Below are 12,861 nucleotides of genomic sequence, written 5' to 3' on the forward strand. Positions count from 1 at the left end.
GAGGCTCAGGTCTTGATTTTTATATATATTTTTTTTCCTAGACCACAGAGACTGGTGCCCATCAATGGGTTCCTCATAGGACATCATTTCATGAAGTATCCTTGTTCACAGCAGAATTACTCACCTCATAAAATATCACAGTGTAAAAAATTCTGTGGCAATCTTGTGAGCCTCCTTAATAGATCTTTACGTCATATATATACAAACACTTTTATTTTCAATGTGTGGCTACAGTTATTCCTATTAATTATTAAATGTCTCTAACAGTGTTTCTTCTGACTTCCTTAAATCTCTTCTACTCTGGCATAGGCACAGGTTCTCTGCTGAATGCAAATGATGTGACTATGTCATTTGGACAGTAAATTAGTTTTTCCTGACCCACAACAGTTTGTCATTCAAAACCAAGGCAAAAATATAAAGTGTGCAAAATTCACACGGAAAAGTCTTTAAATTAGCATTCAATTCCTTTTAATATTGATCTTCCTACCAGAATTAGATTGATTCCCAATGGTTTTGAGCCCAAATAAAATGAGTTTATTCTCATGGAATGATTTTTGTTTCAATTCAAGCCCCACATTCACTTAAAACCTCTCTCCTGAAGAAAAAAAAAAGGGGGGGGGGAGTTGACAGATATCCATCAGAAGATAAAATGGAGCATAAAGTCTGTCCTTTCTCAGCAAACTCTTGCACTTACACTCTCCTTTTCAGCTTTGTCCATGGCTCAGTTAAAGACACAAAGTAGATGTTCAATAGTCAGCTGGAATGCCTTTTGAGGCCTTCAAATTCCACTCAAGTATGTGAGGAAATAATCAGTACCACGCACAAGACTCATGGAGCTTAAACACATCCTCGTCTCACCTGCCACGCAGACCCTGGTCCAATATCAAGTAGAAGCCCCATTCCTTTAACAACTGTTTCAGACCTTACTGTGTAACGTAGTTCTCTCCTGCATGATTCATTAGTGTTTTGGCATAGATCATTTCTCTCTGAAATCCGAAGTCTTTCTTATCAGTCAGGAGTGCACTGGACTTAAGCCAGTAACCCACAAACTCTTCCATGTATGTTCACCTACTCCCTTTTGAGCTGTCCTATTGTAAGAAACAGTAACAGTCTTTTCCCATTTATGTGCCTTTCCACTTGGGTTAAGGATAGCACTGCCACAAAAATACACAGCCTGATTAAAAAATCGCAAGCCTGCTTGTGGACTGGTGTTTCCAGCCCTCAAAACCTGCCACTTCCAATGGGCTTTGGTGGAAAGTAGCTGAGACCAGTGCTGGTCTCAGGGGACGGAGGTTGTGGCTGCCCTCCTCACCTCTGGTTTTCTCTACCAGTGCTCCATGAACCTTCATCAGGTTGCACTGGTAGAGCCAGAGGTAGAAGATGGCTACGTATTTGTTAGGGTAAGCTCTTCTCTCTTTTTCCTGTGGGCTTTTACACGTTCTTGTAAAGTGAGATAGCACTGCCATCCATCCCATCTCTGCCCCTGCATCAACTAACACAGGCAGGTTGTCTGACCAAAATGTTGCAAAAGGTCTTTGTGTATAAGGAACTTTGAGAGAGGCACTGTAAGAAGTGATTATACAGTAACTGTATTGATGAAGGTACAGAGGGTGAACTTCCCTGTGACCCTGTGATTTCTCTGCTAGAATAATATGAAAAGGGAGAGCCAAAGTTGGCTGCTGGTTGTGACATGACATCAACAGGGAAGTCAAAGGGAAGATTTGTTTAACGTGCCTTCCTTTACTTCTTGGAATAGTGATGCCATTACATTAACACCACCAAAAACTGAGTCACGTACATGATTGCTGCATGGAGCTAACAGGATCTATATAAGCATTTTAGCTGTGGTCTTGGGAGACAGAAGGTCGAACACTTTCTGCTGTAGCAAGGCTCATTGCCAATGCTGGGGACTATGCAATACCTCCTTCTTTGTGCTGCCATCCTCCTACCTCAGAGTTTTGCTTTTCCAATACAACTTAACACAGAACTATGGAGCAACACTGATTTAGAGGCTGTAAAGGTATGTTACTAGGGGGACAATGTAACTGCATTATGAATAACCTGATTTTTAACTTAACTTCTACATTCCTTTCCTGTCTGTTTATCTTATCTTACATTGCAACAGTTTTTGCAGAGGTGACATAAAACTATTTAGGTTTGCTGATTTACTTAGACACCCTAAGCCTAACTTGTAAAAGAGACCAAATTCCAACTGTTAAATGAAGGGGAACACATCATTTTAAAACACCTCAACAATATTTTATATATTATTTTGGAGGTTGGTGGATTTGAATGCTGAGTAAATTGCATTTATTTAAAAGGATTCCTTGTTTACTGTGTTGTGCTGCTAGTAAAATTATTTTCTTGTATGTTAATCTGTGCTACAGAGAAAATGTCATTTGTTGCATTGAAATGGAAAGAAAAAAATACATCTAAAACTAGCCATGACTGCAGGACAATGAAACAATTCAATCAAATGTAAAATGCAGTTACTGAAAAATCACAGATATAAATATTAATGTTTGTTTTCCTTTTCCTTTTACAGGAGTATCTCAATAAGTTCTTTCCAATTCTTGATAGAGCCCCTAAACTCAGCTTAGAGGAGAGGATTAAAGAAATGCAGAAGTTTTTCCACCTGACTGTAACTGGAAAATTAAATGCAGAAACAAAAAAAATACTGCAACAACCCAGATGTGGAATCCCTGATATAGCAGATTACAGAACATTTCCTGGAAATCCAAGATGGAATAAGAAACTTTTGACTTACAAGTTAGTGATGTTTCAGGTTTTATGGCAAAAGGGGTTATTTTGTGCTTAACTAGGCAGGCTTCCTTCACAGACTAAATGCTATTCTTCTGTTTCTTTTTGCTGCCAGGATTGTTAATTATACACCTGATCTACCCCAACAATATGTGGATGATGCAATTAGAAGGGCTTTTATGGTATGGAGTGATGTGACTCCACTGAAGTTCAAAAAAGTTCCCTGGGGATATGCAGACATCGTGATTAGATTTGCACGTCGTGGTGAGACTACATCATTTTTAAAATGCAGTGCTCCATAGGTTTGACTTGCAGGATCTATTTTTATAGCCAAAAGTTTAAGAAAGAAAAAGGTGTTTGGAATTAAGTTTCCATGGAGTTTATCATCTCTTTATCATGCCACCAGTTTTATATATCATAAATCAATTTTACTCCCATGCAAACATTAGAAAATCCCTTAGGAGTTACAGCTGTGAAATGGAGGCAGAGTTCAGCTGCAGTCTGAGACACCTAAACTGAGATGTTTGGGGCTCTGTCTGCCTTGACAAGCAGTGCAAACTAATGGGAATAGGTCTGCAGAGCAAAACAGATGATGCTGAAGAATCAGCACCCACAGGTTGGAGTCAGGCAGTATCAGGGAGCTTTACCTTGGGATAGCTCTAGTCTGGTTGTCTGGACTGAGCAAACCTTTGGAAGCTGGGGTACATTAGGTTTGGCCCCAAAGAGTATCTTCTGGTTGATTTTATTCTAGAAGGAAATCCCACTAGTGCACTCCAAGACTGCACAAAGGGGCAAGTCAGGGCATGGTAAATGGGGATGACTGGCAGTATCACTTCAGAAGCTCGTGATCCATATTAATACATGAATGTAGGCATACCTTTTACTTGTGCCTGGCACCTAAATTGACTCAGCTTAACCAAACTAAGAGAGGAACAGGTATTAATACCTTGTCCTGAACTAGGACTAGGGTCTCCTCTGCCTGTATTAGGTCTGCCCCAAGGTCCGTCCATGTGGTCTGGGGGAAAGGACACAAATCGGCATTCGAGTTCCCCCAAACCCTCAATCAGTCGCAGATGATAGCAGTAGATAATATAGCCTACAACAAGGCTGGGGACAAAAGAACTCAGATATTCAGTTACATGGTATTCTAGCCCAAATCATTGGCTTCCACTATAATCTGTAAAAGTGAGTGTCTAAAACTAAAGTTGCACAGCACCGCCCAACAATAAAAACATTCAGGTGCTTATAATGTTGTCAGACATGAAGTTTTTATTCTGAAATAATCCCTGAATGCTCCTTCAGAAAAACGTTTCTGGCAAAGGCTCAGCTGTCTCTGAAACTGTTTCAGAAACCTCAATTATCAAGTCTAATTCTTGAATTTCAGTCAGGAATTTGGAGAGTGTTTCCTAAAGCCTTGCTCCTTGTTTTTACAAGCTTGTTGTTAACACAGGATTTTTATTTTTCAAGGAATAGTAATGAACAAAAGTAGCAGAAACAAGCAACATGCTAAAATTTGCTGAATTTTAGAATTAGAGCTGACGCTATCAGGTGACATTTCTTTCTTTTCAAATATAGAGCACGGTGATGGATATCCTTTTGACGGAAGAGGTAACACATTAGCTCATGCCTTTGCACCTGGAGAAGGGATAGGTGGAGATGCTCATTTTGATGATGATGAAAGATGGTCAAGGTACAATCAAGGTAAAACCCACATTTGTGTATGAAGCGGGAAGGGCAAATATTGTATATGTCACAAGAACACAGCCATAGGAAATATTTTCCATAACACTTCATGCTCTGGTACCATTTTGGTACCAACATTTCTTTCCTTCTTTTCAACTACCTGAGTGCTTTTGCTTCCTTATCATAAGCACCTATATAATGCCTGTTCTGTATGGATTTTAAAGAACTTTTCAAAGGCTAAATAAGGACCATGATTGTCTGTTTTCTACAAAAAGTATGAAAAGGTCCTATGATTTGCTTGTAGGAGCAAGGCTGACTAAAATCAGAGTTGGAAAGAGACTCAGGGTGTCTACATGTGTATGCAAAGAATAAGCAATATTTTGATTAAAATATTAGAGTTAAACGAGAAAGTTCAGTAGTAAATGATTAATAAGTGATCAACACTCCAATGTTTCCTTCCAAGGACAAACCAAGGAAAGACATAAATTCTCTCACTGCTTAACTCTTTGTATGCTGAAAAAAAATGTCCTAACTTAACTTACTTTTCTGTGTTTTTATGGTGCAGAAGTTAATTTGTTCCTTGTTGCTGCTCACGAATTTGGCCATTCTTTGGGACTCGGCCATTCAAATGTCCGTGGAGCTCTGATGTACCCTCTCTATTCATATGTGAACCCAGAAACCTTCACACTTTCAAAGGACGATAGGCAAGGAATTCAGAAATTATACGGTAAATTCATAAGATTTGATTTTCAAGATAAAACCTACTGGTATATAGGTTTCACTGCTCTCCCTGATTGCAAGGGCTTCCTCATAATACCAAAAAGAAAGAAGAGGAGTAACCTGGGAAAAACACATTCCTGTACCCTCCATCCAGTATGTGTCCTCTGTAACATGCCCCCATTGCAACCAAGAGCTGACGGAGCAGCAGTGCAGCAGCCTGGCACACCACCTGTGCACAGCCAAACACATCTGAGGGAATGAGCTGTTTCAGCAAGTGGGGTCACATGCTAAGTAATATATTGTTCCCTAGGAAAACAAGAGCTACTGTCCCACTTACCAAGTCAATGGGACAGTTTAGTTAAGGCAGAAACTACCCAGCAGTAATAGTGGGGCTTAACTAGAATTGACCCCATGGGATACATGTGATAAACTTTGCCAGAGTTAATTTTCTTTAGGCACCATTTTTCTCACGGCATGCTAGAGGAACACTAGGAATGAAACATAGTTGTTTGCCTTGTCTGTTTCTTACATGGTCTCTATGTTTTGTGCTTCTTTCCCACAGGGAGCAAGCCAGCAAACTCTTGAAGAAAGTGTTTCAAAAAAAATTAAGAATTCAGGTCTGGTGGTTTTGGTATTCCAAAACCATTTTAATGCTCTGGCTAATTAAAGTGGTAAACTTCTGAATGCCACCTTCTTTTCCGAACTTTTCATAGATTTGTTTATACTTTATACAATTTCACTTGACAATTAAAAAAAAAAAAAAACACCTTGTATACTCCGTTGTTTAATGTTTTTCTTTCTTCTGGCATTTCGCTGGTGTATTAAATAACTCCTACATGTGCAATACACAGACAGGCAGGCAAATATCCTTCTGAATAGAGGTACAGCTACCAAAATGGCCTGTGTGCATCTACTGCTGGAGCTACAAACCCTGGTGCTGCCTCACTTCCAGTTCCCACACAGGAGTCCTTCACACTAAAGCAGTGCCTTCAGCAACAGCCATCCTCTGGGCCCCACTGGGACTCACTAAGCTGGGTCACACGGGGTTTCCATACTCTCACAGTAGCACCAAGTGCTTCTCACACACCACCATCACAGAGGAAGACATATGAATACTAACTTCGTAGAATCATAGAGTGGTTTGGGTTCGAAGGGACCTTAAAGATCACACAGTTCCAACACCCTGCCATGGGCAGGGACACCAGACCAGGATGCTCAAAGCCCCATCCAACCTGGCCTTGAACACCTCCAGGGATGGGGCATCCACAGCTTCTCTGGGCAACCTGTTCCAGGGCCTCACCACCCTCATAGAAAAGAATATCTTTCTTATATCTAATCTAAACCTACCCTCTTTTAGTTTAAAGCCATTCCCCTTCTCCAATCACTATAATTTCTGGCAAAGAGTCTCCCCAGCTTTTCTGTAGGCCCCCGTTAAGCACTGGAAGGCCGCTGTAAGGTCTCCCTAGAGTCTTCTCTTCTCCAGGCTGAGCAACCCCAACTCCCTCAACCTGTCTTTGTAGGAGAGGTGCTGCAGCCCCTTGATCATCTTCATGGACCTCTTCTGGACTAGTTTCAATACTTCTGTGTCCTTGTGTTGGGGGTCCCAGAGGTGAACACAGTACTCCAGGCACTACTTCCAAAGGCAGCAAATAGCTACTTTCAGGTAGCTACTTCCAAAGGCAGCATATCAGATGGCATAGCAGAAGGTACATTTAGCCACAAGACTGGTCTTCCCACTTGGAGAAAAGTGAAAAAAATAAAAAATAAATAAATGACTGTGACAGTGGACGATGACCTGATGCTTCCTGGAAAGATGCAATGTTGACATAATGTAGCCTGTTCTCTTGGCCAAGGTCCCCACAGGGAACATAGCACAAAACAGACACACACCATGCTTTTTGTTGAGCTCAAGCTGTTTGTTAGTGCTGCTCAGATGGAATGGAATAGAATACAATGGAATAGAATGGAACAGAACGGAATCACAGAATCACAGAATCACAGAATCATCTAGGTTGGAAGAGACCTCCAAGATCACCCAGTCCAACCTCTGACCTAACACTAACAAGTTCTCCACTAAACCATATCACTAAGCTCTACATCTAAATGCCTTTTAAACACCTCCAGGGATGGTGACTCAACCTCTTCCCTGGGCAGCCTATTCCAGGACAGAATAGAACAGAACAGAACAGAACAAGAATAGAATAGAATAGTTCAGTTGGAAGAGACCTTCAAGGATCATCAAGTCCAACTGCCTGACCACTTCAGGGCTAACCAAAAATTACAGGCTATTGATGAGTGAATTATCCAAATGCCTCTTCAACACTGACAGACATTTGGCATGAAGCGCCTCTCCAGGAAGCCCCTTCCAGTGTTTGACCACCCTCATGGTACAGAAATTTTTCCCAATGCCCAGTCCGGCGCAGCCTTGTGCCATTCCCACACATCCTGCCATCGGTCCCAGGGAGCAGAGACTGGTGCCTCCCTCAGCGCTTCCCTCCTCAGGGGGCTGCTGAGAGCAGTGAGGCCGCCTTATTCTCCAGACTGGACAACCCAAGGGTCCTCAAACTCTCCTTGCAGGACATGTCTTCCTGCCCTTTTACCAGCTTTGTTGCCCTCCTCTTGATACTTTCAAGTACCTTAACATCTTTTTTATATTGTGGAGCCCAGAACCACACACAATATTGAAGGTGAGAAATATTCTAGTGTGCAGTTACTTTCCGTATGAACTGAGGTGAATGGGATAACCCTCCAGAGGTGTGTGTGTTCCTCAGAAGACCATCCTGGCCATGGGACACATCTGAAAGACCACATCCAGTAAGTGCATGGGCTGCCTGCCCTGCAACAGGGCCAGCACATGGTGGGAGAGAAGCACCCTCATATCTTCAAGGAGGCATCTTTGAGGGGCAGGAACGCTCATCCAACACATCCATAGCATGTGGAATATAGTAGGAGCCAGGATCTTCTGCTTCAGAGAGGGCAAAGGTCAGCGTCCTACCGCTTGCTGCGCTCCTGTTGTGCTTCCAGTCTCATAACAGGACCTCTGCTTTGGGGAAAACAGCTGCCACTGGCTCACCTCTCCTTCAGTATGCTCCTCGTCCTGCTTACTAGATGCAACTATGCAATATCTGCCTCCATCTAGTGGTACAGCTCGGCAAACTCTGCACTACACCCTGATGAAGGTGTCTAACCTGTTCACAAGCCCATAGCAGTTACGATACAGCTGAATTAAAAGGAAAATTAGGGACAAGAGCAATTTTAGCAAGGGGCCGCTGCCTCTTCCTTCTTCACTTTGTTCTATTGCATTCTGTGTAAGTTTTTACATGATCTCTCTGCTACAAACCTGAGGACTTCTAAGTTCATTTTGTTTTTTAAATAGCATCTGCTTGCTCCTCTTCTATATATAAGAAGAAGTGGGTAATTGCACAGTATTTTGTGTTGGTAGGACTTACAGTTTTCTTGAGTAGATTGCATTATGGTCCTGTTAAATAAAAAGATATTAAAATGCATCTTTGCTGTTCCAGATAGTATGATGAGCAGCAAATGTAGTCTGCCTTGGGAAAGAAAACTGTCTACATTTATGATGAGTCCTTTGACCACACACATATAAAGGATAATCCTTACTCCTATAAAAAAGTCATGGTTCCTACCCTAGAGAAGCTATTATTGGGACTTTACGCACTTATTCAGGTATCCTGAGTCTACTTCTTCAAACACAGGGTGACATTCTGAGAAAGCAAAGTTGATATACTTGTGATAGAATTGAAGTACAAGGACATCTAGGAAAAAAGATGGTTTAAATTCACACTACATTATTGATTCTACTTCATTAGAAATAGCATCTGCTCTCTAATAAAAGTTTAAGACAAAATGTATGTTTGGATAATTTTAATTGTACCATCCTTTCATTTTTCTTTCTTTTTAGAAGTGGTTTTAAGTATAATTGTCTTATATAAATTCATCTGTACATGTAGATATAAATACAGATCAAAATTGATTAGCTTAAATTGAAACAATATCACAAGTTAGTTATTTTATTCCTTTGAATAAAAGCACAGTAATACTACTGTGCTCTAGCTCTTTTTTCATTATCCAGATTTTAAATACTTATTATTTAAGAAGTCTTAAATAGTTTGTACATCTAAAGACATCAAATGAAGTGAGGAAGTTTGTAGTTTCCTGAGCCATCACTTTGTCATTTGGAAACAAGGAGGGGAGGGAGATTTATCAATCTCCTTTTTTTAGTTTTAAGTCACTGCTTTTTCCCTTCTCTATCAGGTTAGATAACATATTCTTTTCAGATATTTTTTAGGTATTATTTAATTAATGCGTCTGGCATTGTCTCCTCTTCTCTTTGGTGACTGTAACAGTGGTTGGCTATGTTGAGGTAATGCACATTCAAATGTGACCTCAGTCCTTTTTTTCAGTCTAGAAGGATACACAGTGAAGAATCGTCTTTAATCCAGACCTTCTCTGTGAAATGTGTGGCACTGTGTCTTTTGGAATTCGTTTCCTTTGGAATCTTGGGAACTAAAGCATTTAATTCTACAAAGAAAGCCAGGAAGGAGACTATAGTAGGCATAGGGACTCTTTCATTTGTCTTTTAATGCATTAATTTTCTTAAAGAACATCCTACCAAAAAGAGACATATTAGTGGAATAAAAGATATCAAGACAGTGCACCAGGAATGAAGGAACACTTTGACATTGCCCAGATAAATGCAGAATACTATTTGAAATATCTCAAGGTAAGAAATACACCTTTGGTTCAAGTTGTCAGCTTCAGGAAGATTGTTTGCCAACACATGAAATAACAATAAGCCCAGCTCTAAAGTTCATCTAGCAGCCTACAGCTCTTCATTTTCTGGTTCTCCATGCCTGAGATTAAAGAAATAAAATGTTCAGGTCATGTCCTGAACAGTACATGCTCCCAGAGCTTTGTTTTTCAGTGAGATGTTTCTGCACGCAGTATTAACAGTGATATTCAGTAGAGCTTGTCTGATTTCAACACATGAGAATCCAGTCCTGGTGTCATAATATAAGGTCCAACTCCTTTTACATCCTAAAAGGCCATCATTCTTGAGGAAATTCTCAAGTCTGGAATAAAATTATTTTACACCAGGTAGTAGTGTATGATATGAGAACTGATTTTTTAAAGGTAATGGGTGTTCACCAGAAGAGCTTGGTTTATGAACGAGCCCCTGTTCTAGAAAGTAACTGCAATCAGTACAGCTTTCTAATTACTTAACTCATTCTGAAATTTTTGCTATTAAATATTTTTTTTTACATCATTGCCATAGTTGATGCTAAACTACATTTCAAAAAGAAAAATAATGTAAATCATCTTACTGTAGCCTGAAAATGTGACTGCCTCAGAAAATCTGTTTGTATATATAGATGTTAGTTATTTATAAGCAGCAAGTAAAACCATAACTAAAAAACACACATTGATTTACCAGGTAAATTTCCTTCACCAGTTGCCAGATTGCATGTTTTAAAACATGCATGTCTCTATTCTTGGCGAGGCCAGGAAGGGGACCAGTAAAACTGCTGTATTGGACTTCCGGAGGGCTGACTTTGAGCTGCTCAGGACGCTGGTTGGCCGAGTCCCTTGGGAGGCGGTTCTGAAGGGCAGGGGAGTCCAGGAAGGCTGGACGCTCCTCAAGAAGGAAATCGTGATGGCACAGGAGCGGTCCGTCCCCACGTGCCCAAAGACGAGCCGGCGTGGAAGAAGACCGGCCTGGCTCAACAGAGAGTTGCGGCTTGTGCTTAGCAGAAAAAAGAGGGTTTATAATCTTTGGAAAAAAGGGCGGGCCACTGAGGAGGACTACAAGGATCTAGCGAGGCTGTGCAGGGAGAAAATTAGAAAGGCCAAAGCTCATCTGGAGCTCAATCTGGCTACTGCCGTTAAAGATAACAAAAAATCCTTTTACAAATATATCAACGCGAAACGGAGGACTAAGGAGAATCTCCATCCTTTACTGGATGCGGGGGGAAACCTAGTTACTAAGGATGAGGAAAAGGCTGAGGTGCTTAATGCCGCCTTTGCCTCAGTCTTCAGCGGCAATACCGGTTGTTCTCCGGACACCCAGTGCCTTGAGCTGGTGGAAGGGGATGGGGAGCGGGATGTGGCCTTCGCTATCCATGAGGAAATGGTTGGCGAACTGCTACGGAGCTTGGATGTGCGCAAGTCGATGGGGCCGGATGGGATGCACCCGAGGGTACTGAAAGAACTGGCGGAGGAGCTGGCCGAGCCGCTTTCCATCATTTATCGGCAGTCCTGGCTATCGGGGGAGGTCCCAGTTGACTGGCGGCTAGCCAATGTGACGCCCATCTATAAGAAGGGCCGCAGGGCAGACCCGGGGAACTATAGGCCTGTCAGTTTGACCTCAGTGCCAGGAAAGCTCATGGAGCAGATTATCTTGAGGGTCATCACGCGGCACTTGCAGGGCAAGCAGGCGATCAGGCCCAGTCAGCATGGGTTTATGAAAGGCAGGTCCTGCTTGACGAACCTGATCTCCTTCTATGACAAAGTGACGCGCTTGGTGGATGAGGGAAAGGCTGTGGATGTGGTTTACCTTGACCTCAGTAAGGCTTTTGACACCGTTCCCCACAACATTCTCCTCAAGAAACTGGCTGCTCGGGGCTTGGACTGGCGTACGCTTCGCTGGGTTAGAAACTGGCTGGATGGCCGGGCCCAGAGAGTTGTGGTGAATGGAGTCAAATCTGGTTGGAGGCCGGTCACTAGTGGAGTCCCCCAGGGCTCGGTACTGGGGCCGGTCCTCTTTAATATCTTTATCGATGATCTGGATGAGGGCGTCCAGTGCACCCTCAGTAAGTTTGCAGATGACACCAAGTTAGGTACATGTGTCGATCTGCTCGAGGGAAGGAAGGCTCTGCAGGAGGATCTGGATAGGCTGGAGCGATGGGCTGAGGTCACCTGTATGAAGTTCAACAAGGCCAAGTGCCGGGTCCTGCACCTGGGGCGCAACAACCCCAAGCAGAGCTACAGGCTGGGAGATGAGTGGCTGGAAAGCTGCCTGGCCGAGAAGGACCTGGGAGTACTGGTTGATAGTCGGCTGAATATGAGCCAGCAGTGTGCCCAGGTGGCCAAGAAGGCCAACAGCATCCTGGCCTGTATAAGAAGCAGTGTGGCCAGCAGGACTAGGGAAGTGATTGTGCCCCTGTACTCGGCTCTGGTGAGGCCGCACCTTGAGTACTGTGTTCAGTTTTGGGCCCCTCGCTACAGGAAGGACATGGAGGTGCTCGAGAGAGTCCAGAGAAGGGCGACGAGGCTGGTGAGGGGTCTGGAGAACAAGTCTTACGAGGAGCGGCTGAGGGAGCTGGGCTTGTTCAGCCTGGAGAAGAGGAGGCTCAGGGGCGACCTCATCGCTCTCTACAGTTACCTTAAAGGAGGCTGTAGAGAGGTGGGGGTTGGTCTGTTCTCCCATGTGCATGGTGACAGGACGAGGGGGAATGGGCGAAAGTTGCGACAGGGGAGTTTTAGGTTGGATGTTAGGAAGTACTTCTTTACCGAAAGGGTTATTAAGCATTGGAACAGGCTGCCCAGGGAGGTGGTGGAGTCACCATCCCTGGAGGTCTTTAAAAGACGTTTAGATGTAGAGCTTAGCGATATGGTTTAGTGGAGTACTTAGTGTTAGGTCAGAGGTTGGACTCGATGATCTTGAGGTCTCTTCCAACC

The 12,861-nt window shown here is 42.8% G+C and overlaps 1 protein-coding gene across 1 annotated transcript; it reads left to right on the forward strand.

Moving 5' to 3' along the window:
- Positions 1–1,802: 1,802 nt before the first annotated feature.
- MMP7 (matrix metallopeptidase 7) lies at positions 1,803–5,938 on the forward strand. The gene is made up of 6 exons (XM_083810882.1): positions 1,803–2,020; positions 2,546–2,769; positions 2,876–3,024; positions 4,336–4,461; positions 5,009–5,170; positions 5,726–5,938. The coding sequence occupies exons 1-6, from the start codon at positions 1,901–1,903 to the stop codon at positions 5,746–5,748; spliced, it is 804 nt and encodes a 267-aa protein (XP_083667008.1). The 5' UTR covers positions 1,803–1,900; the 3' UTR covers positions 5,749–5,938.
- Positions 5,939–12,861: the final 6,923 nt, after the last annotated feature.

Source organism: Anser anser (genome assembly GCF_964211835.1).
Source record: "Anser anser genome assembly, chromosome: 1".
Lineage (NCBI taxonomy): Eukaryota > Metazoa > Chordata > Aves > Anseriformes > Anatidae > Anser > Anser anser.

Bases quoted from the DNA above. Each gene is read 5' to 3' on its own strand.
- MMP7 (XM_083810882.1), top strand. From the start codon at position 1,901: ATGCTGGGGACTATGCAATACCTCCTTCTTTGTGCTGCCATCCTCCTA. The intron at 2,021-2,545 runs GTATGTTACTAG...TTCCTTTTACAG, and splicing joins CTGATTTAGAGGCTGTAAAG to GAGTATCTCAATAAGTTCTT. The intron at 4,462-5,008 runs GTAAAACCCACA...TTTATGGTGCAG, and splicing joins ATGGTCAAGGTACAATCAAG to AAGTTAATTTGTTCCTTGTT.